The 15,980-nt window shown below is 40.5% G+C and overlaps 1 protein-coding gene and 2 long non-coding RNA genes across 7 annotated transcripts in view; 1 reads left to right on the top strand and 2 right to left on the bottom strand.

The window, feature by feature from the left end:
• Positions 1 to 2,045, top strand: part of LOC119617957 — a 3,264-nt gene extending 1,219 nt beyond the window's left edge. For all 3 annotated transcript variants that reach the window (XR_005234449.1, XR_005234448.1, XR_005234447.1), the window contains one exon: positions 14 to 2,045. This is a non-coding gene — a long non-coding RNA (uncharacterized LOC119617957). The remainder of the gene's footprint in view (positions 1 to 13) is intronic.
• On the bottom strand, positions 97 to 2,683 carry LOC119617956. The gene is made up of 3 exons (XR_005234446.1): positions 2,131 to 2,683; positions 453 to 541; positions 97 to 334 (listed from the first exon to the last, which is right to left on the bottom strand). It is a non-coding gene; the product is annotated as an uncharacterized LOC119617956 (long non-coding RNA).
• Positions 2,684 to 7,051: 4,368 nt separating this feature from the next.
• On the bottom strand, positions 7,052 to 15,481 carry dclre1c (DNA cross-link repair 1C, PSO2 homolog (S. cerevisiae)). 3 transcript variants are annotated; one of them, XM_017441293.3, is made up of 13 exons: positions 15,223 to 15,481; positions 15,057 to 15,108; positions 13,300 to 13,384; positions 12,335 to 12,394; positions 11,222 to 11,277; positions 11,041 to 11,142; positions 10,890 to 10,962; positions 10,668 to 10,808; positions 9,706 to 9,807; positions 9,496 to 9,632; positions 9,351 to 9,405; positions 7,732 to 7,820; positions 7,052 to 7,636 (listed from the first exon to the last, which is right to left on the bottom strand). In XM_017441293.3, exons 1-13 carry the CDS (start codon positions 15,329 to 15,331, stop codon positions 7,462 to 7,464), a joined length of 1,236 nt encoding a protein of 411 aa, XP_017296782.3. In that variant the 5' UTR covers positions 15,332 to 15,481; the 3' UTR covers positions 7,052 to 7,461. The 3 variants fall into 3 exon arrangements, with proteins under 3 accessions (XP_017296782.3, XP_037837276.1, XP_037837277.1); XM_037981348.1 differs by having other exon boundaries at positions 15,057 to 15,146; positions 15,223 to 15,463; XM_037981349.1 differs by having other exon boundaries at positions 7,498 to 7,636; positions 7,723 to 7,820.
• Positions 15,482 to 15,980: the final 499 nt, after the last annotated feature.

Raw genomic sequence — 15,980 nt, 5'->3', positions numbered from 1 at the left:
TTTTTGTTTCAAGACAAACTTTTCAAGAGAAACTAGATCTCGTTAGAGGACAGGTAACCCCGAGATAGCTAACCTTTTCCAGTTTTGGTGCAAATGCACCGATTGCCACTGAGGACGATGTTTGAGTAAGAAACACAGAAATCACTGTTTGAGGAAGTGCAAGTTTTAATTCACATCTCATACAATAACTTTACTTCCAGTGAAGTTAAACGTAGCTAATGTCCTTCGCAGGTCTCTAAGATGATGTGAGCGAAGTACGTCAGGACTTCGTCATCCAGTCCCCCTCTGGGGTCTTCAGTTTGGACCGTCACAGGGAGTTCTTCAGGGCCACGTCCTGCATGGGTGAGGAAAAGAGAAAACATTGCAGCACCATCCCTATTGTCAGGAAAATGGGTTTGAATATTCAAACCCATGATGAGTGGATGGAGACATCTTGAAGGAAAGTTGCTCACCTGTCAGCCTGCAGCACTTCATCGCTCCAGGGATTGAAGTGGAGAACAGCCACAGCTGGTTCCCAGGGTTTCAGAGTCCAACAACTCATCTGTAAAACGGGTGAAAGACAGCAGAGAATCTGTTGAATGGAACATTGAAGGAAAAGAAACAAAAACTGAACTTCTGTCCTTCAGCTGAAGACGTTTGGGTTAACTGAGGAGCTTTTAAAGCTGAGATGTTCTCCTGCAAGTGAATCCAGCTTAGAGAACATCCCTACGGAGCTAAAAGAGTCTCATAATTCACAGAACAAGAGTCACACTTGTATTGTGTGAGTTTTGAGACTCCCCTAACGTCTCAATCCACAAATGTGTTTTCTAACAGGGAATGATTTTCAGCCAATCAGAGTAAGCTAATCAAACCATGTGACTGTCGTTACAAACTAAAGTAAATTAGTTATTAGGAAATTGTTTCAAAGATCATCTGCGGATATAGTAAGTAGTATATCTGACCCATAATGCACCTGAAGTTGTTTGCCAACTGCCAGACTACTACTTCTGTTTTTTTGTTATGGCGGTTGGCAAACAACTTCAGGTGCATTATGGGTCAGATATACAACTTACTATATCCACAGATGATCTTTGAAACAATTTCCTATTATTACTACTTCTTTAGTTTGTAACGGCAGTCACATGGTCTGATTGGCTGAAACAAGTAAGACACCTAATTGGTTGCTGATCATTCCTTGTTAAAAAAAAAAAATTGAGACGTCAGAAGTGTCTCAAAATTCACACACAAATGCAGCCGAGATGGCCAGAAGCAGCTTGTAAATGAAAATATATTTGTTTGTATCAAGAAATACAAGTGTGACTCTTGTTCTGTGAATTATGACTTTTAGCTCCTTACAGCTCAGCTTTAAAAGCTGAAACTCCTCTGAAATTGGCCCCCCACCTTCTCCAAATCACACAAATTTGGTGTCAAATGTTTGTGCAGCAATCGTTCTAAAGATATAGTTTCCAGGGGTCAATGAACAGCTGTTTATGTTGGAACTGTGAAAAAATTATTTCTAGCCTGGAAGAAATTCTTCTGGAACTAGATCTTATTTAGAATGAACAGGTTGGTACAACACCTAAAACAAACTGTATCTTAGCGTCTGACCACTAGATGGTGCTATTAGACAAACTGTGCTTTTGAATTAGTAAGAATAGAACCAAACATGTGCTCCTCATCTATTCAGCCTTTTTGAGCACAATGTTATCATCAAGGTAAGTTTGTCCACTTGCTACTGCAGTGGAATGTTTTTTTTTTTTTACATATTTTCCAAAACTAACTGTTTCAGTACAGTATGACTGTGCAAAAGAAAAAATCAGGCTTCTCCTCCAACTTCTGCTATTGCAATCTGCAGAACAGAAAACTGAAGTTTCCCCTGGAAACTTTTCTATTTATATCTTTAGAATGATAGCTGCACAAACGTAGAGTTGATTGACGCCAATTTCACTCAAGTCTTCAGCTAAAAACAGACGTGTAGTTTTTGTTTTTACCATGTCCTGATGACTGAGAATGAAAAGGTTGCTTTTAAACTTTGTCTTACTATAAATAAAAGTTACAAAACTGAACCCTGGTAGTTTCCATCAGTTCAACTAAAGTAATTGTTGTTTAAGATGAAGGGGCTCGACTGAAACGATTAAAAGTTTTACTTACATTTGAAGAGTCTCTGTTCCTCTGGCGCCCTCCAGTGGAGCCTCCATCTTAATCCTGCTGGAATATAAAACAAACATTAATAAACTCGGAGCACATAAAAGATCTCATAAAAGATCTAACTGAGCTGAACACTCGATGAGAATTTGTTCTTTAAACACGTTTCGTCTGTCAGTTGATCCAGTTTGACTTTGAAACCACAAACCTGCAGCTGAGAGGTTTGGAGGTTCGACTGAAGCCTCCTGCATTCATTCAGCACAAACGAAACCAAAATCAGGTGAGTTAACACAACGCCGAGGCGGAAAGACATCAGCAATGACCTCAGAGAAGCAGCTCATCAACATGGGAAGGGTCAAAGGTCATTTAGAGTTCATTGTTCTACTGAGAGAAGATTATTCTCAAGAGTAAACATTTAAGACAGAATCACCCTGAAGGTCAGACCGTGCAGTGAGCTCAATCTCAGACCCTACAGGCCTCAGTCAGCAGGTCAAAGGTCAAAGGTTAAAGCCTCTTCTCTCTAAAAACAACATGGCAGCTCAACTTGAAGGAACCAGAAGACTTCTGGAGCAGAACCAGAGGACAGATGTTTACCCAGAATGCACTGCAGCTGTCAGCACGGTGGTGGAGGGCTGATGGTTTGGGCTGATTCTGGAGTCAGATGTGACAAACAGGACAATGATCCCAAACACAGCAGCTAATCTACAACAGAACGGTCTGATTTTCCGTTCTGATGTATAAAACCACAGAAGTGAACGATTTTGGACTTCAGGACATTTCCAACGAACTGATTCTGATCTGAAAACCCGTCTCTGGGTCTCTGGGTCTCTGAGTCACCTGGCGGCGGGATTAAAGTCGATAAACGTCTCATTTTTACTGCAAACCTTTAAATCCTGGGAGGGAAGCTGCTGACGGATCTTTAACGTCTGTTTGTTTCTGAAACACGAATCCTCAGACTTTTCACACAGCTTGTTGGGATTTAAACAAATTTTGGGAATTCTGCGTCTGGATAAGACTTCCTGAAGCTCTTAAATTGTGTGAACTGTGGTTCCAAACCTCAGGACATCATTATTGTCTCTACAGGACACAGTTCATCGTTACCTCCTTAGTCTGGCAGATTTAAACAGAAACTACACGATTTAATCCTTTAATGTTTAAACCTGCAGTGATGTAACATCTGAACTCCTGAAGTCTCTGCAGTTTTTTTTTACAGTCTCATGTTTTGTTTTTTGACCTGGGTGCCATGTTGGATCTGCTGCGACTGCAGGCTTCAGTCGAACCTCTGACCTCTGACCTCGCGTCACGTTCAGCCTTTTATTTGTTGTTTTTTTATTCTGACTCGTGTTTTTGTTTTGTAAAACGACTTCGGTGAATGTTTGATGGAAAGGGAAATAAATGGAGTCTGATTCTGGAAGGATGTCTCTGAATAAAATAAAATAAAATAAAAAATAAATGTTTGTTTGTGTTTCTTGTTTTAGTTTTAACAAACTGAGACATTTTTTAACCAGAAGCCCTCAGAGGATCATAATCTGGATCAGAACCAGATTATTACCTGGGATCTTGACCCCATGAACCTTGAAATCAGCGGTGATCACCCTTGACCTAAGAGGTGTCCAGCTGTGCAGTTTAATTTTCCTCCGTTACGTGGCTGAATAGAACTCTATGATTGTCCCTAGCTGTGAGTGAGAGGGTGAATGTTTGTCTCCATGTGTCCCTGTGATGGACAGGTACACATGGAGACATGTCCAGGGTGTCCCCTGTCTCTCACACAGTGACTAATGGAGACGGACACCAACTCCCCACGACCTGGAAAGGAGAAGCAGGTAAAGAAAATGGATGGATTGTTAGAGCGCAAGACCACCTGACCCAGACCTTTGACCTGTCACCCTGAAATCAATGGTGATCACCCCTGACCCAGCTGCAGAGTTACAGCCCAGGCTGATCTGTGACCTTTGATCTTGTCCACAGAGAGACAGACGCTACTAAAAACATAAAGACGAAGCGTCTTAAAGGAATGCATGTCGCCCGCCGAGCTTTAAACCTCGATCATCTTATTTTGAAGGAAAGTTGAGTTGAAGCTGTTTTAGTCAAATTTAGATTATTATAATATTAGCACTCAAAACGTATTCAGGATGACTCTCACCTACTTCACCAAACTTAAACTCAGTTTCTAGAACCGACCGAGTTAAAGCCTGAGGGCGATTAGCTGTGGCGGCCATCTTGAATTGGATTAAAGACATTTATCCAGTGATTACTTTCTGAAGGTTTTATTAAAATGAAGGAATGTTGTAAACATGATGTTTTGTTTATAGAGAAGTATGTCGGTGGTCTCAAAGTTGGGGTCAAGACCCCAATGTGGGTCTTGAAACACCAGGTGTGGGGTCCTGAGAACCAGGAATCAAATTAATGTTAAAAAAAAAAAAAATTAATAGCATATTTAGCCTCAACTCTTGTTGCAAACCGTAAATAAATGGGTAAAAATATGTTATATCTGATAAGATCTTTGTTAAATGACTTCTTAGAGACGTTTGTTTAATTCAGTAACAGTTTGGGTCACAAGTTTTTTCAGCTTTTAATTTGTGGCTCAAAAACAAAACAAAATTAGTTTAAAACGTTCTGTTCAGTTTGACACATTTAAACTGTTTTTTTCTTGTGAAACAGGCACCTAAAATGGTCCAAAAGGTTTATTTTGGAGCAAGTATTTAAACAAATTTAGTGTTTTGTTTTGGACGTTTAATTTTTTTATAAATGAGGAATTTCATTACATCATAATTATTAGTAAATTTTGATTTACACAAATAGCTTCCAAAGACATTTATACACTTTTTTTTTGTTTTACGTATTTATTAAACTGTTTAAAAAAAATCACATGTATAGTTTTCCCACTTTAAAGCTTTTTGTTTGGTACAAATGGCCTTCCATACTGATTTTATTTTTTTAGCAGTTTTTTTCTTTTTTACTTTTATGTTTGTTCGGTCCTCCATGGTTCTCTATATTTATAAGGAAACTTTATGGTGTTTCATTTTTACTTTCCTTAGTTTTGTGGACTGTTCAGGCTTCCATATTTTGATTTAATTTTGTCTTTTTATTATTGATGCTAAACACCATGATTATTTTTTCTGTTGACATGTCTTAAACATAATAATATAAAAAAAATAATTCATTTTCTGCCTTTAAAAAAGAGTTTTTTATACTTCTGTACTAAGCGGATTTTTTTAACCCTCTCTTTTTTGTCCTAAACGGGCTCCCATAGCTCTGAGGGCTAAGTCTGCCGGACGCGGTCGGAGTTCGGAGCTTTAAACAGAACCTTTTAGAACTTTTTTAAGGAAAAAATGTGATCAGACTGTTAAACACCGAAAACCCGACATTAGGAACGAACAGGTGAGCTGCAGGTGGGGTGGAAACAAACAGGTGAGTTTCGCTGAAAAGTTTGTTTTTTTCTCCTTAAACGTGAAAAAAACTCAACTCAGCTTATTTATTCTTGATGGAATGTTGCTGTAAAGTCCGCGGATGGTTTTTAAATACGCCGTTAGTTAAACATATAAACATGTTAAAACTCTTCTTTTAGGTAATTTGGTTTTAATCACAGCAGCTGGGAACGTTTTTTTTCTTTGTTTGTTTTTTTTACTCAGCTCCGCTCGTTTTGTTTTCCACCGGCGCATGAGCCGGTGTTACGTGGAGACGGTGTTACGTGGAGACGCGTTCCCTCTATGTCTCCGTGGCGGTCACGTGGCAAAAAACGCGCGTGCTTGTTCAGGGCTCATAACCGCAGCGCTGTGCTAGGACTACAAGGGAACTACGGACACCGAGGAAGGTCAAACAACGTGTTTCGGCGAAGTTAACCCACTGTTTAACAGATGTATGTATGTGCATATTCTTTAATTTCGGACTCCTTACTATAGTATGTCGTTTTTTTTTTTAATTTTGGATGCCTTACTATAGTATGTTGTTTTTTTTAAAATTTCAGACGCCTTACTATAGTATGTTGTTTTTTTTAAATTTCGGACGCCTTACTATAGTATGTCGTTTTTTTTAAATTTCGGACGCCTTACTATAGTATGTTGTTTTTTTTATTTTGGATGCCTTACTATAGTATGNGCCGGAGATTTCAGGCTTTACAGCGCCTTCAGCTGGGGGACAGACGGCAGAAACGCTGCAGGGTAAGCTAACGCTGTTGTTTATATTCCTACCTTCACGCTTTATGCTCGCATCTGGCCACACCCACGACCAATGAGTGAACAGGAGCTAAGCTTGCTCCGCCCACGAAGCAGGGCCGACCCGGCTGGCCCGACTCCGAAGCAGGGACCAAAGAAGCAGGGCCGACCTTGAAAAAATGCCGGTGGAAACGCGCGCAAAGCAAGCGGAGTAGAGTGGAGCCGGGACCTTTAGGGTCCGTGGAAAAGGGGCAAAAGTGTGCGTTGGGAATGACTCTCAGCTACAACCACACCAAACTGTGGCTCAGTTTGTGTAAGAATCACTGAGTTATGATTGAGTCTATAAGCTGTGGCAGCCATCTTGACATGAACAGCTTCTAAAAGAGTGTCAGAAACACGGCGCCGTTTTAAGAAACGTTTACAGGGAAACGCAGAGAACGACGCTCCGACGTGTAAACTCGAGGACGCCGAGTACAGGAGCAAATAAACCAAATCCTGTTTGTGGACCGACGACGAGTCGAGTCCAAATACATGGACATGATGGACACTTTCAGGTCCAAAGTCCAACCAAGAGACGAAGTTTCCTCCCAGCGTTCGAACCTTCAGGCTAAAGTCTTTAAACACGAGTCCGTCTGTTAAACATTAATTTAATTTAAATAGTTTTTTTCTGCTCCGGTTGCTTCAGTTTCATCGGCGGCTCAATAAAAAGACAAACGTCCTCAGATTATTTGTCCACATCCGTCACGTTTGGCGGGACGAAGAGGACGCTGTTCCTGCATGAAGCCTGAGTTTCATGATAAAGTTAGTGATTGCATGATTGTCTGCCTTTCATAGCGGAGGGCGATTAAGCTGCCTCCCAACGCGGCCATTTTCCCCATTTCATCGTTTTAGTCACTTGTTTCTACTTTAAAATGTGTAAAACTTTGAACAAACAATGAGTAAATCTGTATAAATGTAATTAATTTCTTCATTTCTTGTTTATGAAGTTAAATCTGAGCCAAAAGTTGATTTTTTTCCCTCACAAAAAGGTAAAATTTGTCTTTTCTCTGCAGAAAAACAAGCTGGAAACAAGTTGCTCATCCCAATTTAAACAATTTAGAATTTCTGCTCCATTTCTTTACAGTAGTTCATAAAAAAAACTTCAGTTTTTGAGGATTTGAAGAGTTTTTGAGCCGTCTGTCAGTTATTTTACCGAACATCCCTCTGTGACCCGATCCGTGCAGGTTTGTGTTTTCGTGGTTGTGGAGCGTTTTGTGTTACCGTCAGAGGCTCGCTGCAGGCGGCTGCGTTTCAGGACTCCCAGAGGTTTGTAAACGAACGCGGCTTCATCAGACCGCTTCCTGCACATCGTCCTCAGCCTGAGGAGGAAGAGGAGACGGGTTCGGTGTCAGACGCCGAAGCTGTCCCGTTCCTCCTGTTGGGGTTTTACAGTAAAACGCCAAACCTGACTCACAGCTGCGTGACGTCCTGCAGCGAGCGGCCGATCGGGACGACGCTCGGGTAGATGTTCACCGGCTGCAGATACGACAGGAAGTCCTTAATCTGAAAATAAAAACATTTCATCAGAGGACGAAACTTCACGGGTTAGACCATTCCTTTCTGTAATATTCTGAGCTACGAGAGGCAGACTTCTTTTGAAGAGTATGAGCTTTATTTTGAAACTTCCTGTTTGCCAATTCAGCTTTTCCTGCGCTTTAAACACCAAACGTCTAAAACTCACAAAAAGGCTCAAATTTACAGGATTTACAGGAGTGGCCGTGATAGAAAAAAGAAAACAAAATTCACTGAATCAAAACTGCTGAGTCACTGGTTGCCGTGGCAACCCCCGCCTCGCACATCAGTCGCTGTGTGAAAACTTTACATCGCAGCAAAAATAAACTCTTGATCCCTGAAGGGCCGAAGCTTTTTGATTCTGGTTTTAAATAGAAAACTGGAACTCCTGATGACGTCACTACAGACCAAAATAATCCAGTTTTCAAACAAAAAACAGCCGATAAATCCACAAATTTCAACAAACTACGGCTCGTTTTGAACCTTTGGAGGTGGAGAATTTAAAAACGATGACTCAAGATTAAAAAGTTTCTCATTAGGATTCATTTTGCCAACAGGAATCACAAATCTTACTAAAAACATGTTTCATGCAGACGATTTCCTTCCTTAAACAAAACATTTGAGACGTAAAAATCTGTTTTTCCAACAAACTGAAACTGAAGCGTTTCTTTCAGCTTGTTACACAAATAAAAATCTATCACAGTTCATTTTCATTCTTTCAGGCACCATTTTCCATCAATTACTTCATTACTCTGTAGGTTTAGTTTGTTTTTGATTATTATTTTGACTGATTGATTCCAGGTTTTAGCTCTTTTTAGTCCCTCCAGGATTTATTGGGCATTTTACTTAAAGTTGCGATTTTTTTAACTAAAATCAATAAACAACCATAACTTTTAATATATAAACCAAAAATCCTTCCTAGTTCTGTAAGATAATTCCCAACAAACATTGACATTCTCAAAAGGTGCTTTATTTGAGAACTTTGATAGCTTCTAAACTGACATTCATGAGCATTTCTGGATTGTCCCTGGTCTGCAGCTCTCCTCACATGTTTTGCAGACACAAAGTGTTTGTCGATGCGTTTATGTTCCATGATTACACTGCAGGACGTGCAAAACAGCTGCAGCTGGGGAGGAAACTGGTTTGCTGAAATCTTTGTGGGCAAATGTGAAGCATTAGCGCACATTTTGGCTTCAGTCGCTGCTCCTGCACGCTCCCGGCATTCTGATGTTAACAGGAAGTGACGTCACGTGTCTTCTTCCTGAGTTATTTGGGGTTATTTTGTATTCCACGCTACACAAACCCACAAAGAAGAGACTAGACTGCAGAAACGGTGGCGAATCACTTTAGAAACAATAAATATTGGGTTAAAGTTGCAAAAAGTTGCGATTTCACTTGATTTTGCGTTAATAGTTGCGATCGCAAAATCCTGGAGGGTCTGATTTGTCGGCGCAGGAAGTTCACCCTTGGAAATGTGACTCTGTTTTTAAAGTCAGGATGTGATAAATGTGGAGCGTTTACCTCGGAGTAGGAGGAGTGGAAGCTGAAACAGGCTCTGTATGAACTGCCTCCTGTCCTGGAAAACAAACAACAAAAAGAAGATTTTAGCTTCGATTTCTGTTGAACTCTTCTGTTTCGCGCCACCACAGGAGTCCATGTTTCTGACTTGATTATGACGCTGGTCCTCTTGGTCCGCTCTCCGAACCACATGGTGGACGGTTTGATGCTGATGATGCGAAGAGGCGTGCCGTCTGCCGCTGTACCCCCGCACGGCAGCCGGTTGCCCTGGAAGAACTCCTCGTCCTGCGCAGAAACACAGACGCTGACGTTTGGCGCTCGGTCGGGTTTGGATGAGCAGAAACGCGACCAAACGAACCTTCGGGTGGCGGCAGGCGTGGATCTGAGTCCGTCGGTCGGTCGTGACGTAGCTCAGGATCTCCGGCATCTTCTTGAACATGGCCAGATTTTTAACGTGGATCTGGAAGAACGATCCAACAGAGACGTTTGTTCAGCCATGAAAACGTTTTTTATTTTCCTGTAACGACTTCTGAGCCGATCATTAATCAAACATTCAGCTGATCGCTGCTCTGACTTTTGGTTTTTGTAACTTTTATACTTCTCAAAATATTCAACTTTATTGACAAATATTTTCTCCACAGAAATGTGCTGAGATCTTCAAAAACAACTTTTCTTTGGAAGAACTGTCTGTTTGTCTTCTTGTCCCACTTTTAGCTTTGATTCTTACTTCTGTGAGCTCTCAGCTACCTTCATAAAGCTTCTAGATAGCCTTTAGCTACCTTTAGCTAATCCTTTGTAGCCTTTAGCTACCTTTAGCTAATCCTTTGTAGCCTTTTGCTACTTTTAGCTAATCTTTTGTAGCCTTTAGCTACTTTTAGCTAATCCTTTGTAGCCTTTGGCTATTTTTAGCTAATCCTTTGAAGCCTTTGGCTATTTTTAGCTAATCCTTTGAAGCCTTTGGCTACTTTTAGCTAATCCTTTATAGCCTTTAGCTACTTTTAGCTGCTCTGTTTCTTCAGTAATTTCAGGCTGTATTTTAGCAGAAAATTAAATTTCTCATTTTCTTTTTAAATTAACTCAGTTTAAAGTTCGACGTTAAAGAAATTCTAAAATTATTTAATTTTATTTTGATAAAATGAAGCAAACCTGACTTTGATCATATTTGTTAGACAGCAGAAGTTTTATTATGAAGATAAATTAAAAATAAAACAGTGATTTTTGGTTTAAGCAGCTGATTAACCCTTTCAGAACCTCCTGTTTCAGCGTCAGAAGGTCGATTCTGTCGGATCAGATTCTGTGACGTTCGGCTGAGCGGCTCACCTGCGTGTTGAACTCGTCTCCCAGGTTGGTGAACAGGTACTCGTAGCCGAACGCAGCTTTGCAGTTCAGCCAGACGACGTGATGCGAACTCTGACTGATCCAGTTCCCGATGAGCTCAGAAATCCCTCTCAGACAGACTTCCTGCGCCCAGAAACACAAAGCACGTTTTAACCTGCGTTAGAGCGGCAGGCGCCACAGAAAACACGCAGGTAGGAGCCGTACCCGACTCGGTATCTGGTAGAACCGCGGGTCGTAGAAGGTCGAGTCCAGATAAATACTCTGGATGTCTTTCACCCTGAGAGACACGAAGCAGCAAACGGTGAGAAAAGCCGAAAACAAAAACGGAAGAAAGGCCGAAGTCTCTGCGACTCACCTGCTGCCCGAGTGCAGGTGCTCCATCCTGGAGGCGTCGCCGACCGCCAACCTGAAGTCACCTGTGTACAGGACGTTTCCACGGCAACCCTCAAACAGGAACCTGCGGACGTTTCAACACCGCGGCTGTTTCTTCACGTTTTCATCTCTAAACTCAGAGAAATAAAGAAGTTTGGACTCACATGACGGAGCCGGGACAGTGACCGGCGGGCAGCAGCGTCACCACGACCTCCTCCTTCTGCAAAACAGGCAAGACAAATCAGCTAACGTACAGGCTGAAGGACCAGCCGAAAGCTAAATGTGGCAAAACGCAAGCTAAAAGCTGGAAGGAGCAAAAAGCAGAAAACCTGAAATCTAAAAAGCAGCAAACCGCTAACAACAAAAACTGGGAGTAGCAAAAAGGATAGCTAAAAGCTAAGTAGTTAAACAGCCAAATTCTAACTAAAGTGGTTGTTATCAAAGCTGAAAGTTAAAAAAAATCTAAATAAGTGGTTAACAATTTGATACTTTTAGCCTTGATAAATTAAAAAAGCAAAACGCTACTTAAAAGCTAGCAAAGTAGCAAAATGCTAACTAAAAATTGCAGAAAAACAATAACTTAAAGTAGAAAAATTATAGCTAAAAGTAGCAAATAGTTAAAAATAGTAAAACACAAGCTAAGAGCTAGAAAAGTAGCAAAATGCTAATTAAAAATGCAAAACAGTAGCTAAAAGTAGAAAAATGATAGAAGCGGCAAACGGCTAAATAAACGCTAAAGCTAGCTAGAAGTAGCCAAATTCTAACCAAAGTGACGGTTATCAAAGCTAAAAGTAGCAAACAGCTAAAAAAGAAAAACATGAGCTATGTAGAACCTAAAAGTTCCAAATTGCTAATTCAAAAAGCTAAAAGCTAAAGTTTATTCGTAAAACAATAGCTAATAGTACCCAAACTGTAACTAAAAGGTGAATTGCTATCAAAACTAAATGTAGCAAATAGCTAATTTAAATAGCAAAACAGTAGCTAAGAGCTAGCAATGTTGCAAGATGCTAACTAAAAGTAGTGAAATCCTTTCAAACCTAAAAGTCGTAAACAGCTAATTTAAAAATGAAAACAGCTAAAAGTTAAAAGCAGAAATTTGCTGAAGTAAATGTTTATTATTGAAAGTTTCTGAGAAAAAAAAAACATTTTAAAAAGTATAAAAATCAGTTTGAATCTGAACAAACTGAACTTTTTGTTTTAAGAATCTGAGCGAGGACCAAACGGACCGACTCCAGAAGAATTAAAGACGTTTCTCAGCGAACAGCATCAGAACCAACCTGTCCTGAAGCTTCATCAACCAGGGAGATCTGAGTCGGGCTCTCCAGCTCCAGAGGAACCTGCAACACAGTTTACTTTTATTTTTATTTAACATAACTGAGTGGAGCTCGATACAAACAGGAGGCGGGGCTGGCAGACTAATAAGAAGATCTTTTCTTTATTTAACTGTTTATTTCAGAGAGTGGGAGGCAGGAAGAGAGTTCCCTTCAAGAACGAGATCTGGATTTTAGACAGATTTCTTAATTCTATTCCTGTTTCTCCGACGAATCACCTTCGAGCAGAGCCGCGAGCGCCGGAGGATCGGGTTTGGATCGGAGGAGTTTCTGAAGCGGGCAGTAAAAGGAGCTGATTGGTCTGTAAATGTTCCCACCTCTCTCTGCACCTGAGCAGAGCGGTTTTAGGACCGTTGTTCGACAGAAAAAGTTTTTTTTAGAAACTTCTTGCGTCACTAAAAGCGAGCAGCTTCACTTCAGGACCAAGGTTGGATCAGAGAACGGACCTCGTTTAAATAAAAGACAAAAAAAAAAAACATAATCTGTGTTTTAAAGATTCTGCTATGAGTTTAAACAATTTAAGTGTCGTACGTTTTAAACTGGACCCGTTCCAGTGTGGTCCAAATACCAACAATAACGTGATAAAGTTGGCTTTTCTGAACTTTTACAACCAAAATAAAAGGTTTCAAGAATCTGAAACCGTATTTTAAATAATTTGCTTTCAGTTTAAGAGAATCCAGTCCAGGTTTGAACAAACATATTATAGTTTTCAACTAGAGCTTAAAAAAGATGTAAAAGCTTCATTTCAGGACCAAAGTTAGATCGAAAACCAGACGAACTATATTTCCTCGAACTGTCCAAAAGGACATCAGAAGTCGTCCTCTGTGAGGCGTCCAGATGCAGAATCCTGTGGTTCTTGTGACTTCCTGTCAGCTTTGGTTTAAAGACGATAAACAAAGAGTTCGACTCACGATGTATTCCTCCCAGAAGGCGTACTTCGGGTTGTTGAGCAGCAGCTCTTTGGTCACGAAGGAGCAGTAAAGTCTGACGGTCCGACTGCAGGAAGCAGGAGCAGCGATTTGTTTCATCAGGATTAAACAACAACAGAAACAGGCTCCGGTCACACATTCATGCATTGATCAGCAGCAGAAATTTCTTCTTTTACTTTGTTTTTTTTATTTTTTTTAACTCAAATTATACAATGAAAGATTTTGTTTCACAATCTAAAACAGTAAAAGTCCAGACCGGTGTACAAATTTTTAATTTTAACAAAATAAACGAAAACTTCTACAGTTTTTTCATAAATCTCATGTTGTGGTTTTACTCTTTTTGAGTTTCTAATGGAGTCAATTTGACCTTTTATTTTGGCAGTTTTGAACAAAAGGAGGACAGAGAGACGGGGGTTCAGTTCCAAAGGTGACCAGGTGATCATGTCTGTTAGCAAAATATCTCTCGAACCACCGGGTGGATTTTACATCTTTACATTAAATTCAAGATGGCCGCCACAGCTAACAAGCATTAGCAAATACAACAAGGGCTAAAACTCAGTTACTTTTACAGATACGGAGCTAAAATCTGGTGTGGTAGTAGCTGAGAGTCATCTCAGGACGCACTTTCAGCTCGGAGGAATCTCGCAGCCGAACAGCTGAAGCTCCGCCCCTTTTCGCCAGATGACCTCGGTCTAAAAGTCTAGAGTGAAAGGTGGCGGGGCAATGTGCGTTCCTTAGAGAAAAGCTAGCCCTTTATTCTGACACAGCGACGGACAGGACAACATCTGTAGTGAGAGTAGGGAGCGGGCGGAGGTGGGGTCTGCAGAGAAGACGGTGAGACGGAGACAGGTGGAGCAGTGAAGGTGGACGGGTTCGAGTACCTGAGGTCGAAAACCCAAAGTGACAGGAAGAAGATGAGAGAGGCGAAGAAGAGCGAACAGGTGGGACGGTTTGGGACAGGAGGACAGCAGCAGGACAGGAGACGAGTCCATCAGAGGGACAGCTCAGGTTTGGACATGTGTAGAGGTGCATGCTGGGACAGGACAGGACAGAAACCCCCTGAAGGCAGCGGAGACGGGAAATCTCACGATTTGGACTTTAATTAAATCTAATTAAGAAAATTAACTTTCTGTCAATTAATCCAAGTTTAAATAAGCTTAAATTCTGAAATCGCAGCTTTTTAATTAAATTATTCTTTTTTTTAATTATGTTCTGTCGGTGCACATCTATGCTTTTATTTTCTAATTCTGGCGTTTAAAAATTCAGGTTTATCAAACAAATTTCGTATTTTTAATGATGCCGTTTAAAGATTATTGTTTTCTTATAGTTCAGATGTTTAAATGATGAAATACTGTATTCAAAATATTTACATATTTGGGTAAAAAATTGTCTTATTGTTTAAATATGAAAACACTAATTCTGCATTTAAAAATGTGGTTTTAACTACAGATTATGATGTTAAATTTTCCTTAAATTTAACAAACTCACGAATAAGCTTAGCTGACTAAAAAGCTTTTAGCACTTTTATTTTTCTAGTTTTGTACATTTTAACCTAATTTTTTATTGATTTAAGTCCAAATGTTTGATAATTATTCGGTTAAATTCGTGATAAAACTACAGTCCAGCAGCTCTTATCTCCATTATCAGTTTGTTTTTTCGGCTGTAAATGTTTTAGAAGCTGCCGTTTTTTAAAAACCTCCAATAAAAACTGAATTATTTGTAATTGAATCCGGCCGAACCTGAACTGCAGTTTCCTCTTCAGCAGAGGTCCTTTCAGCCCCTTCATGTGATCTGTTGGAGCAGAACCCGGTTACAGAACCTCACAGAACCTTAAACATGAAGATAAAATTAAAATAAACGAGATTTTCAACCGGTCCGGTTCGGTTCGGAGCGACGGCTCGTTACCTTTGTGGCAGTGGGAGAGGAAGTAGGCCTGCGCGTGAAGGTTCTCCCGGTCGAACCGGTCCAAAGAAACGGTCGGATACTCCTTCATGCGACCCGCGAACGAACTCATCTTTGGGCCGAACCTTTCACCGACCGAACCCGAGCCTGACGGTACTTTGTTTGTTGGCGGAGACGACGTGTGCTTCTTTTAGCACCGCCGGAAAAGTTCGTTCGTTTGTTAGATTGTTTGTCCGCCGAGTTGAATTTTCTTCTTCTACGCTTTTTTTCCCCGTTGATCGGGCCTGTTTGGCCACACCGCCCCCTGCCGGTGGACATCCGCCACGACACGCCTGGGAAAAGGCCTGTTCCACTGAATTATTGATGTCTGAAGCATCTTGGATCTGCTTTAATTCAAAACCTTCAACACTTAGACTGTTTAAACCTGGACTGGAATGTCATACACGATAATTAGCATCTGTAAAACACAGATTGGGATCTGTGAAACTTTTTATTTTATCTATGGAAGTTCAGGAAAGGCGACTTTCATGCTTTTTGTAGGTATCTGGACCACATTAGATCTGTCTCTGTGTAAAAACTCCAGCACTTAAAGTGCTCAAACCTGGACTGAATTATTCTATACTAAAAGCAGATTATTTTAAACACAGCGTGGGATTTCTGGCACCTTTATTTTATTTATGAAAGTTCTGGAAAGGTGATTTTAATGCTTTTATAGGTATCTGGATCACATTAGAACTAGTCCAATTTAAAAACTCCAACAC

Source organism: Kryptolebias marmoratus, linkage group LG18, assembly GCF_001649575.2.
Source record: "Kryptolebias marmoratus isolate JLee-2015 linkage group LG18, ASM164957v2, whole genome shotgun sequence".
NCBI classification, from domain to species: Eukaryota; Metazoa; Chordata; class Actinopteri; order Cyprinodontiformes; family Rivulidae; genus Kryptolebias; species Kryptolebias marmoratus.
Note: the sequence above shows the minus strand (reverse complement) of the source record. Positions and strands in the feature narration are given on the sequence as shown.